The 13,288-nt window shown below is 40.5% G+C and overlaps 1 protein-coding gene across 1 annotated transcript in view; it reads right to left on the bottom strand.

The window, feature by feature from the left end:
• DCC (DCC netrin 1 receptor) overlaps positions 1-13,288 on the bottom strand; it is a 570,508-nt gene that overhangs the window by 79,993 nt on the left and 477,227 nt on the right. The window contains exons 14-15 of the mRNA XM_010583034.1: positions 10,718-10,828; positions 5,499-5,693 (exon numbers count right to left, since the gene is read on the bottom strand). Of these exons, the coding sequence (XP_010581336.1) occupies positions 5,499-5,693; positions 10,718-10,828 (306 nt within the window). The remainder of the gene's footprint in view (positions 1-5,498; positions 5,694-10,717; positions 10,829-13,288) is intronic.

Below are 13,288 nucleotides of genomic sequence, written 5' to 3'. Positions count from 1 at the left end.
TTCATGTGGTGCAAACACCCTGTCGTCAGCTGCAGAATTATTCTATTGTTACTATTCAAATGCTTTTTTAAAGCATTTTTGCTGTTGGGATGTCACTAACATAAAGCAAAGGCAGAGGCCACACCGTGCAGCACTGGGAGGCTAGCGGTCGTCCGCCGGGTCTCCTTACGCCCAGCCTACCACCCTTCTCGTGTCAGCCTCTGACCTCTTCCCATTATCCCAGTAAGTTGTTAAAATATCCCAGAATGAGTCATCCAAATATCCGGGCATGATACGATAATGTTATAATGTACCGGAATATGCTATGATAAAGTTACCACGTTTCATCTTTCCAATACATTAATTAAAAATACAGCTTTATGATCTATACTGAAAGTTTTATGCAAATTATTACAGCTAGTGTGGTGTTTCAGATATTTGGGGGTTTATGTTTGCAGAATCAGTAAACAGAAATCTCCTTGGCTTACTTCTTCCCTTTTCTTTTAAACTTTTATTTCATGAGTAAACTTTAATACGAAGCTCCATGGACATGAGCCCAGCCAGTTCATTACCACGCTTAATGCCTTCTGAGCTGGATCAGTACAGAAATCATTACTTCTTAGGCGTAAAAGATCAGAATTGGCATCTGTGAATTCTTCCGATATTGTTAAACCCACCATTACTCAGCCAATAACCTTGCCATTTATAATCACAAGCAAAGATTTAAAAAAATATTAAAAGAAACAGAAAGAAAACAAACTGAAGTGGCTCACTAGAAGTGGGTCTCCTTGTTAGAATTATTCATTGCAGAGTCAGTCAAGCACTGATCTCTGTCACAGAAAAGGTTGAATGAGAACAGGGGATGCTTGCTCCTGAAATTTATGAGACTGACATCAAATATCTTTCATACACTACAAAAAGAAAATACAACAAATTCTTCACTGACAAAGCTGAAGTCTCTGGATATTCTTATATTCTTCTGCACCTGTGGAGGTGTCTCCAAGGCAATATGACCACTCAGTCATAAGAAAATCACTCTAATTCATTCTAGAGCACAAGTGTTACCTCTATATAGTTGTATTCAAGATGATCATCACACAGAATAAAGTTCTCAATCACTATTATGAAAGACTGAGTACTTTTCTTCATGTTTTTGAAGTGATTTATTCAGTCGCTGAAGTGTACTACTCAGACAAGTGCTGTAACAGCTCCGGTACAGGCTCATTCAGGCATTAAAAAAGTTTTGCTTGAAGGCAGTAACCAATTAAGTACCTGAAAATGTGATGCAAAGCTGCCGTACAACTTGCGCATATTGGTGTTACACTTGCATTAGCAAGAGGGAAGGAATTAAAAAGCAGACCACTCCGTGAGTGTGTAGGTCTCCATCTTCCCCTGTGGGTGATCTACTTAAGGAGACTGTCCATTGCTTCCAAGCCTTGTACTTTCAAGCAGAGTTCTGAAAGTATTTAGGATTATAAAGGTGCAGTGAAGTGTCCGATAGGATTTCTAAAGAGACTGCGGTATCTGACTCCCATATCCAAAACCAGTAAGTACTACACAGAAAGCATTTTTAGTCGATCATTAGCAGCAGATTGAAGGTGCAAAGATCTTTGGAATTTCATCATCAGCTCTTGAATGGCAAATCCTGATGTGTAACAACGCACAGCATGGCTAAGTTACCATTATGGACATCTGCTGTGGTCAACAGGGAGAAAAAGTCAGATGATGGAGCTGCTGAATGGGCTGAACCATCCTTGCTGTTCTTTTCCTGCTTGAGGGACTAGAGGAGTAACATGGGCTGATATGGCTCAAACTCAGGTGACTCAGTTAAACATCTGAAGTTGGGTAAAATAAATAACCAGTCTAGAGAGTGGGTCAGAGAGTTTATCAGTAGTTCTGTCTTATCACAAAGGTTTCACCACCAAACGCTGACATACCACAACCACAAGCGAAGCTACCCATCTTCTTTACAGCCTGGCTGCAGAGAATATCAACAGACCTGAGCTTAAAGCATGGACTAAGTTTTGTTTCTGACTCTGCCTCAACTTTTATGATAGTAGTAAGTCATTTAGGATTAGATTTGAGAATTACAGAATTTTGCACAAAAATGCAAATTACAACAAATTACTGTATTTCCAGACATTCATAACAATGGTACCCAACCATCCGTATTCATAGGATGTGCGTGCAGGTGGCCAACAACGACCCGAGGCTGCACAAACAAATTAGGGAAGGAGGAACAAAACCTACACGAATACCAGCACAAGGACTGCAGCCTTATATATCCAAGAAGCAGGAATTGCCACAGCAACCCTATCGCACATCTATGGCAGGAACCACCAAACAAAGGGGGATCACGAAGGCAGGAATTTCCAGGGCAACCATATCGCGGATGCTGGGAAGGGAATAAAGCCAGTGAGCCAGCCTGGGGGCTGTTAGCTTCAACTTCCAATACCGATGTGCATCCCTCTTGTCAATCCCTCAACTGTAAGGGCTTTGGAAAGATGTCCAGGACGTGCTTTTGTGTGGGTCTGAACACAGACAGAAGAAAATCGTTCCCAGGAGAAAGATCAGGCGTGCGTGTATGCACACACGTATGGTGTCAGGGTGTTTCACGTCCCTGTTCAACCCGACACGGCACTACTTTTAACAGAGCAGTTCTTCCCCATCATTTCTCTCAGGACTACAGCACGAGCTTATAGCAGTAAAATAATGCCTGACATGGACCTGGATTGCTGGGTTTGGGCATCTGTGGGTGAAAATGGTGACTGTAAGTGAGAGTCAGGCAGGATTTTTGAAAGGCAGCTGATGTCAAACAAATCTGATTGCTCTTTAATGAAAGAATCTACGACTCCAGAATCTAAATGATACATAGGTTTGCAGTGTGCTTCAAAATAGCATACAAAGCAACAATAAAAACTGCAGTGAACCTCAGGAAGCTGCAAAACCCCAATTTTTCAGCTACATACATCACAGACTGGATTGAGGCAAAGTGGGGTGACCTCTCTGCAGTCTCTGTCTAACGAGACAAAGCAGAGCTGGGGAGCCAAGAGGAAGTAATCGCTGAAAGCCACGAGCATCAAAAGGGATGAGGTCTTTGGAAGGGAGAGAAAAACTCACTGGAGTTCATCATTTATTTAGACATCAGACTTCATTGTCGCTTTCACATAGTACATTTATGACAATGAATACCATACTCATGCACAGGTTTCATAGGAAATTTTACAACAGGTGGGGTGAATCCATATAACATCTAGGAAGTATTTTTTCCCCTCATTTCATCTAGGAAGTACTTTTCCCCCTTATTTCTGCCAGCAGCACATTTTGATTCATAACCTTTTTGAAAACAGTACTTTTATTAGGAAAAGAATTCTGTCTCATCATTTTGTGTAATTTTCTTGTAATGGTTTCTAATAAAGTGGGTGAATAATGTAGGAAGTGTTGGCAACTGTTCTAATTTTTTAAGAGCTTTCTCTGGGCCCTTGGTCACATCCCTCTGGGGTTCATTTTCTGTGGATATTTAAATGATGGAATTTAATTAATGCAATTATTCATGGAATTGATTTCTGAAGTTGTACACGTGAACATTTGGAGAAGTCAAATTTAAAATGCGCCCCAAAGAGCTTGCATCCTTATCCAGTTCAAGACCAGATGCATGCAGCTTATCTGGACACTGACAATTAAGTTACAGTGCTCACATTTTGAATATTTGCAATCAAACCAAAAAATGTACAATGAAAAGATACTTTCCATCTGAATAATTAATAACGTTCATGAAACCTCAGTCTGTTGGAGGATATTCAGCAAAAAAACCCAACCCTGATTTCAGTGACCGAATTATTTATAACTAAATATTTAATACACTCAGTAGTTTCTTGACATTTTCTAGATGTCTGGGTGTTACTTCTGTATATTAGTAAAGTACATTAGTGAAACACCCTTCCTGACTTGCTGGACTTTTTATGTACTTCTGCCTGTTGGCAGGGCCAAGAATATAGGAGAACCCTTTTAATCCACAGAAACAGTTCTAATACCTGAAGTACACCATCAACTTTCCACAGATACCAAGTACAGTTACCCTATGAGAAGGCTTTTGTATCTGCAAGCTGTTCCTAGCATATCTTCCACCTGACGGTAGTGGCTATCAGAGGTCCTATGAGCGAATATATTCACTGGTCATTTAATACATGAAGGAAAACAAACACTAAAGTTTCACAAAACCCAAGACGTTTCTCCAGTTGTTAATCAAGACACTTTTAGTGGGAGCTGAGCATTCGGTACTCTGCAAAACTTAGATAGCTCTGTCCATCTCCATTTTTTTTTCTAGTACTTCTGGGTCAACAATGGTGAAAGACTCAACTGAAAACTCATTAGAGATATGAAACAACTTAAAATAGGCTTGGGAGAATTTAAATCCCTTTTGGAATTAAAAAAAATACTTTGCACTTAATCCTGACCATTAGTTATTAGACACACACATTCGTTAGTAATGGCTTTTATCTTTATATTCCACAAAATTTCTGCCATAGTCCAGATATCTTTCCATTTTGCATAGTAACTTCGCACTTGCACAAAACATTATCAAATCTGCCTTTTTCTGTAGAACTCACTGAGTATTTGGGAGTGTTTATGCACGGCTCTTTGCAAATACTTCCATGATGAAATATGCACCTGGACATAGAGAAGCTGTTTGATGAAGTAACAGTAAAAACAGTTTATGCTACTCTCCAGGTTTCCCCCGAGGAAACAGCAGAAAGGTTGGACGATGCAGTTTCACGGTGCTATAAAACACAAATTCCAAAGAAAAGCGTCCCCAGCTACCAAAGAGTTTTGGCCCTACAGAATTGAGATAACTAGTCTAGCTGTGCACCCCTAATGCACCAAGTTAATGAATTTTCCTGTAATAGCTGACCATTCCCAGATTACTAAGCAGAAAACTTACCATTTTTACCTGGAATAGAAGTGCTAAAGCAGAAACCGCAAGGAAACCATTAAACTTTTTGACTTCCTTTAAACTTTGAACTGTTTTCCCAGTGCTAGGAGAACGGTCCGTCACCACTGGAAGAATCCAGGTCCCTGTGTACCACGCTGAGAATTTAGATGAACTGTCACAGAGGCTGTGCCATGAATAATGAATAACCACCTCTCTCTGGGCACCATTTTGACAGACACAAAATAGGAGTTTTGCGATTGCCATTAAATTCAAACATGGGGGGGGCAGCCCAGGGAATAACATCTTTAGGTCCAGCTCTCTGCACAAGTGGGAGTCAGTATTAGGAGCACACGACTTAATAAGGTCTACTGAATTAAATGAGCATTTGATCAAAGAAATTTGACATATTTGAGACTGTCCAGAGTTTTGAAGGTAGAACCAAATGTAAAATGGAATGCAGAAACAGCCTAAGAAAGCAACATATAAAGGAAACACCAGTGATTGCCTGAAAATAAACCTGCAAAAATAGCATAATCTCAGAGGAACATCTTTTCATGAAATGAAATGAATGAAAAGAATTACTTACCCAAATTTTCAATGGAATAATAACGTTGTTTACTGTCCACCCGCACAGTCTCAGCATACGGACTGCCTACGCCGTAGCCGATGATGTACCCGCGGACGACAATGTTTGGGTTCAGCGGCGGAGTCCAACTCATGACGATACTTGTTGTCAAGGGCCTGACATGAAGAGAGCTTGGCTGGTCAGGAACCTGAGATTCTGGGATTAAAAAAAGAAAGAGAGAGAGAAGTATAAATTAATATTCTACTCAAGGTTTGAGTTTAGATTGAAATATTTGCACAAAAAGCCCAACCAGGTGCCCCAGAGTTACATGCAGCGCTTACATGCAATTTGGTTTCTGAGCTACATCCTTCCCTTCCAAGAGCACCGAGCTGCCTCATCCTGTTTTAAACAGAGTATCTCCTGGTGCTTCCCACCTTTAGCATAAGGCTACGAGAGATATTTAAAATGGTGCAGGAAAATGAAAGATGACCTGCAAAAGAATTTCCAGGAGGACAACTTTTCCCTAGTCTATTTGCAAGTTCAGCAGGATCCTAACAGCTGATTGCATGAGTCGTCCTGGGCTCGCAGATTATTTAACAAAAAGGTTTACTTTGTTAGAAATATACTAGTATATTCTGGCAATAGTCTGTTTCTTTCCCAGGAAAACAAGAATTTAACTTGTGGACATGCATCTCTTGCTTTGAAGCTGCTTTAAATAATACACCAGCATTTCAAAAATGAAGTAACAGAATGAGATATTTACAGGTGTTCCCAGGTAAAATTCATTAAGTAGTAATTAATCACTTGGAGTCTATTTGCCTTCTACAAGCCTAATTTTAGCGTAAAGGTTAGATGAGTAAATGCCTTTTGTTTGAGTTTACCCGGTATCTACCATATCACAAGTCTCTTCAGAGGAGCTGCACAGTAGCTTGTCTGTTTGAGAGCAGAAAGAGACAAGTTACTATTTTTCCCCAATAAAAAGGCTTGCAATATAATAGATGAAAGCTTATATGGAAGGCAACAAGGACAAGATGATGTAAACTCCAACAAAAGACACTTCACAGTTGTGAAGCATTCCCACTGTAAACCTTGGAAAAGGTAATAAAAAGAAGAATTAACACTTTTCAATAACCAGTCCCATGCATGTGTCCTTGGTATTTTATGAGCTTTCAGTTGAATTCTTATGAACACATTAGAGTAGTCTGAAAACCTGCTGCACCTTCAGGGAAGGCTGATCAGTACATTACCAGTCTGAACCACCTAGCAACTTTAGAAGTCCTTTGCATTCAACTCCTTAAAATTGCAAAGCATGGGTCTTGTTTAAAAGTTGAAGAAAATTCACTGAAAAGTTGCTACTCACAAAAAGAAGAAACAGATTGCACCAGTAGTGCCACTGTAAGTCAGGTTAAGTTGCCATTTACCCCCACTCCACTCCCAAACTTTGTTTTAATGCAGAAGCAAAAGTTACTTGAGCAGCTATTCCTCAACAGTGCTGTTTGAAAAACAAATGACAGAAGCATTTCTTACAAGACCCAAAGATAAAATAACAATTTGATGCCTTGAAATGAGAAGCTGGATAACATAGCAATACTGAAAATTCCTCAAAATTCCTAAAAGCAGCAATTCTCAGGCAGCAGAGAAGATCAGAGCATTCAAAGAACCGATTGCCCTCAAATGATCATTTTTACATCTGACACAACACAAAGATTTCAACTGCAGTACAGATACCTCTAGGCAGCCGTTTAGGTTAAAACTACTTCATTCAAACATTTCATATTCTTTATTTCAAACAATTCAAATATGCGATTCACGCATTTCAGAGCTAAGTCATGACTTCTTATTTCAAAAAGTTAAAGGCGGTTTAACTTCTGGTACCCTTCTTGTGAATTAAGTCTCTAAAATGAAGCTGGGGTGAACAACATTTTGGAACTATTCTTTGAATACTGACATTTCATAAACACAGTTTTTTTTTTGAAGATGCACTTTTTTGCTTCAGCTTTCTGTATAAAGCAATTTTAGTTACATTTTCATTAGCTTTACTTTCAAACATTTTCTGGAAAAAACACTTTTCTTATTCTGAAACAGAACTTTAGAATTTGTGTTGTGTAGCTCACATCCCAAATACAAAGTTAAATGTTAGAATCAACTATTTTTTTTCCCCTCAAACAAAATATTTTTTGCTTCTCTTTACAACGAAGCATGTTTTCCACAGTAAGGACTTCTGTCAAACATAACATACGGCCAAACATCTAAATCCATCAATTCTTCAGGAAACACAACCATCCAGCCTTTGCATGGCTCTGCTGATTTCAGTGTTCCAGCACTCGGATATCCAGGAGTCAAATTCTCATTGAAACACGTATCTCATTTCTGCTTCCTTTGTCAGATCATTCCCTTGCGGTTCTAGATCAATACATTTACTTTTGGATCTCCTGGGCTTGACCGTGATGCCAGAACTACTTCTGAGAAGCAACCATGAGATCCCATTCTCCTACACGTAGCACCAAATGAGTTCTTCATCCCAAGTCCCAAATGAGACAAATTTACAGTCCCTCTCTTAACTGCACCAAGAGTTTCTCGCTCTCCTGTCAGGTGAGGAAATCTGTGGGTACTCGTAAGGAAATGCCGCGCTCAGACCCACGAGCTGTGGATGTCAGCCAGCCCCACAGACCAGTGGCTGGCACGCAGGAGGAGAGCTCCTCGGTAGATGTGCCCATGAAACCAGATTTCTTGGTGCTGCATTTCTTACGCTCTTCCCTTACGGACGGTTAGGTTCGCAGAAAATGGAAGCTGAGGTCCTGTGTCGCTGCCTGCCGTGACTTCTCCTCCTGGGATGCCACATCTGCTCACACGTGCCTCCGAGTCCTTCGCTGTGTGTCTACTTGATGGCTTGAGCACCTACGTCTTCCATCCAGGCAATACTGCACCTAGTGCTACTTAAAGGTCCCTAATTCTACTGTCAAGCTTGAAAAATGCTTTACATTTGGGTCACTTTAGCAATTCTCTTAGGCATTCAAAGATGTATGTTTTACAAAGTCAGGCTACTTTTTACTCATCCCATTTTGTTCACATATTTCCCCCTTCACTTTTCAGTATAAATTACAATATAATAGCAGTGTAGCTTGTCATGCTCTTAGAGCACTAATTTAAAGCTGAAGCTAAACTATATCACTATCTAATATGTATAACAGCTTCCATCTGTTCAATGCAGTAATCAGAAACCAAGCATCCTAAACCCATTTTCCTGGAGGATACCTTTGCTGAGTTGATCAGAGATTCTCTTGCATCCTTGCTCAAGCTATTTAAAACAGACCCTTTGGGGAAAGCACTGCTTTCAATTTCTATTTTTTTTCTTTTTTAAAGCACAAAATTTGAGGCTTAAAATAAATATTTAAAACCTTCCCAGCTGTCAGTAAAGGCATTCAAGCTTTCTAGGGAACCTTGAAGAAGCAGCAATGTTTAGATTTCTAATCACTTTAAAAAAAGACAGTAATTAAAATGACTATCCATTGGGAGTTGATGCTGTTCGCCGGGATACTGTTCATCTTTGTGCTGCTGATGCCAACCAAGCTTCCAGAGAAAGGAAGAGAAACTGCATTAGCCAGAGCAGCAGAGAGGGAATTGCAGTTACCAGCCTGTGCTCCAGCCCTTCCCTGGTTAGCTGACACTTGCAGGACTCTGCGTAACTACAGTAATAAGTAGATTCTTCCCCAGGGTTCGTCGGACCATTTGTACCTAGTACGCAACACGGTGCATTCCCAGCATCAGGCTGCTGCGGCTTCACAAGGATAATTCATCACTACTGCAAATGCAAACGCATGTAAATACAATACATGAACAAAATGGCTTTGCTTGAATTTATCGGCATGCACCCACTTCCATCGCGTGTCTCCTGTGATTACTCGATTAACGTCTTTGCATGCACACGTGTATTTGGGCACAAAAACTTCAAAGGAATGCCGTGTGTACTAAATGCAAATCAAAACGAAAATTTGCTCACATGTGTTACTTTCTTTTTGCATACCGCGGTGTGTTCAGAATTTATCTTTTACTCTCGCCAGCGAAAAGTCAGCTGTTTACACCTTAACAACATCACTTCTCAAACTGCTGTCTAGCCAAAGCATAATTAGAAAGATATCATCATGCACCGCGGCATGTTGTGATCCGTTGGTATAGTTACACCGCGTCTAGCAGCATCACCTCTTCTTTCAAACCTTGATGAGAAACCACAGGTAGTGGTTCTCCCATTTTGCCTGCCATGCACTGCAGTCACTCCCAGTCTGCTGGAAAATTGCATTTGGACATAGGGAAAGGCAGAAATTCTTCAATTTGCAAGGCTTGATTTTGAAATCATAAGGAAATCCGGCAGGTCAAAAGAAAGGCAACATCAAGTACTATGGTGCATTTAAATTGATTATTTATTTATTCTTTCATCCAGTTTGCCTTTGATCCTTTTTAGGTGACTTATTTTGTTTTAAAAATCATAGCAATTTTCATCAGTTTCCTTTTATTTTCTATTCATCTCCTTTCTACTATGTATTTGCTTCTCATGGATAGTCTGTAGTTTTGCCGTGACTTCCATCTGTCAGATTCTTTGTTCCATTTGATTTGCAGTCTGTTTAATTTTTTTAGGTAGACTTTTTCATTACTCTCCTTTTATTCCTTTACTACTTCAAATATTCCAGTCATTTTATCTAACCCTTTCATTTCAGTGTTTTTCTTCCCTTTTGTGTCAGCATCTGCACTGATTTATACAGCCCACAGTTTTCAGGTATCTGCATCCCATCATCTTTCACTAATTATTCAGCTCTGTTGCCAACCTGCATTTCTAACATCTGCAAATAAAGGCTGGGAAACAGGATTTGACCTATTTGAATATTTGCTTAGTGAACTGTTAGGATTGTTGGCATCATTTCCATTGTTTCTTTGATTGATTACATTTATCATTTATGAAGTTTACGCAGATTCACTGCACCGTATTACGGCAAACGGCCGTGATGCTCAGGAGCTAAATTCTGTCACAGAATTATTTTAACAAAGGTTTCCGACTCCTTGGTCCTGGTGATGACAGAGGAACGCAACCCAAGGCATACGGGACCCAGGACAATAAGAAATCATCTGTTGGTGGGTGTTCAGAGCCCAGGCATCTCACCCTAACCTCGGCTTGGGTGACAACTGCAGTGACACCCCTCAGCTAGAAGGCTTTAGGAGACAACAGCTTTTAAAAGAGATCCATTTACCATCGAGATCATTCTCGGGTGTTTCCGCCGTGTACCAGTCCGAGGGGGGGCCTGTCCCATTCACTGTCATGGCAGCCACCTGGAAACTGTACTGGCTTCCTTTCTCAAGTCCTGTTTGAAAAAAAAAAAAGCAAACAAAAATCATACAGAAAGAAGAAAAACAGATTAATGAAAATAGCAGAGTTTGCAATAGACTTTGCATAAAATGAAATCTCTAGTAATAGTCCACTGGATGTGCCATATATAAGGAAATACATAGAAATGCATATATATATGTATATATACAAAATACGTATTCAAATACATAGAAGCGTGTTCCCCCAGCACACCGCAGCCCCACACAGTGTCTCGCTGCCTGGTTTACAGACTGTGCTATACAGTCCACGTACGTGGGGATGTCGTATGGGCAGCACCCTCCGAGCAATGCCTGGGCAGGGGTGTAGCAGAACGGCTCCAGGGGGGAGGTTGTTAGACACGCGGGAAAAGAGATTTTTGACCAAAACAAAAGGCTTCAAAAATTGACTGAGTGCTGCACTGGCCCAGGACTAGTTTGGGTCGTAATTCCCATCGGTTGCGCTCATACATACAAAATTCATGGAAGTCCAAGTAGTAGAAAAATGAAGATTTGTTTTACATAACTAATCTCTTAATTGCACACTTCACAAAAACAGCTCACTGCTTTTAACACGCAGGATACTGCAGGTACACTCTCCTTATGCATAAAATTTGCAGGCTAGGAACTAGGTTAGCAAGCGACGAGTGTTTTGCTTTCCGGTGCTCCTGATTAACTTCAGAGCACACAGTGCAGGCAAAAAATATAAAGTCTTACCAATATTATGAAATAAGCACGAGTTCAGAAATAGACGTTTTCCTCTGTGGCTAAAGCCATCAGAAAACAATTACTGCAGCGTTCCTGAATGTGCCACAGGACTTCCAAGTCCCTGAGGTGGGGATATAGGTTTATCTTTTTGCTCAGTCTATACTGACCACAAAGCACAGGAAAAAAATGTTTCATTTAATTGCAAACATTCTCTGGAGAAGAACACTCATAATTAAAAAGAGCAGTTTAACATTTAGCAGACATGGAAGGCTACTCTAAAATTGATAGCAGCTATTTAAAAACCTGCACTGTAACTCTAAACTCCTTTGCTATTGCAGATGTTCTTATTATCCCGTAAAGCACCTGCCTACCAAATAGGATTGCAGCAAAGATGTGAAGTACCTACATGTTAATATTTAAAATGTCCATTTAGAAGAGCCATGCAGCAGCTCGGTCTCCAGCAATCACAAAATATGCATGCAGCGGGTAATAACGAGATCTGGATATTTTTCTTAATTGCTTTCTAAAACGTGTATTCCCAAGCTCCGTAAAACAAAGCACTTCCCTTCGGGCTGCACAGAGCCATCGGCGGCCGGGGCAGGCAGGAGGGCTGGGGCCGCCTGCAGCCCACAGTCCCACCAGGACTCGACAGCTCTTCAAGCCCGGAATAATTCATGTGAACGAAAGTTCGCTCAGGACGTGGGGATGTACTGCAAGAGAGGTTAACCTGCTCTGCTCCCACGCGGCAGACCGAGGCTTTCGCCTCCCGCAGCCTTTCCCCCTCGCCGAGGGCGCGATCCGCAGGGATGGGATCCGCGGGGACGGTGGCAGCGGAGCTACGGAGGTACGTGCCTTCGCTCTGGGACTCGGACTGCATCGCCATGTTTTCTTCTCTAAGCTGTCACGGCAGCAGCCACTCCAACATCTGAGCAGCTTTCATCGTTATTTCTACTTTATCTGCCAGAAAATAGATCCTTCCCAACTTGCCTAACGTGCTATCGCTCCCCAGAAAGTACTCGTTTGTTGTGCAGCCATCAGTTATGTAGCCTTCACAAGAGGTCCCATGGGGACTTCTTTCAAGAGCCTAGGTTAGATGACCGAGTTGAGATTTCAGTATTTAAAGTTTTCCTTGTAAAAATGTTCTACTTTTGCTGTTATTTAATTTTGAAAGAAAATACTGCTTTTCCTTCCAAAACAGAAAAATGATATTGTTTATTCTGAAATATATAATTCAAAATTACTTCTGATTCTCACAGATTTACATGTGGAAGTAAACATAAAGCAGGTCATTTGAGGTGAAATCACAGTTATACTGAATTCAGTGGCAAAGGTGCCACTGACTTTGTCAAAGTTTAATTTTCTCCCTTGATGCTTTGCTGCTTTCTCAGTTATGTCTTGGGCACAATGCAAGAACCCAGGTGAAATTCATTTTCACCCACTAGAATTCACTGTAACCCTTACAATACTCATCTGGCTACTTTCATTCATTGCAATTATAGTTTTTCTATGATCTACTGTTGCACTTTTTATTCTGTGAGGAGATATTTTCCACTGAAAATCTTGGAAAAGAAACTAGGGAAATCGATTATTTTTGCACCCATGAGAAAATAGGAGATGTTGACTGAGTGCTCTAAAAAACCATCCAAGTCTTAAGATATTAGACACAAGAAATGGGGCTTCAAATTCATTAATGATAAAATCCAGGAGACAAACATATGATAAAAGCATTAAGGAAAAGATTGGTTTAAAAG

Source organism: Haliaeetus leucocephalus, unplaced genomic scaffold (genome assembly GCF_000737465.1).
Source record: "Haliaeetus leucocephalus isolate CR32 unplaced genomic scaffold, Haliaeetus_leucocephalus-4.0 Scaffold866, whole genome shotgun sequence".
Taxonomy (NCBI): domain Eukaryota; kingdom Metazoa; phylum Chordata; class Aves; order Accipitriformes; family Accipitridae; genus Haliaeetus; species Haliaeetus leucocephalus.
This window is presented reverse-complemented; position numbering and strand designations above follow the sequence as displayed.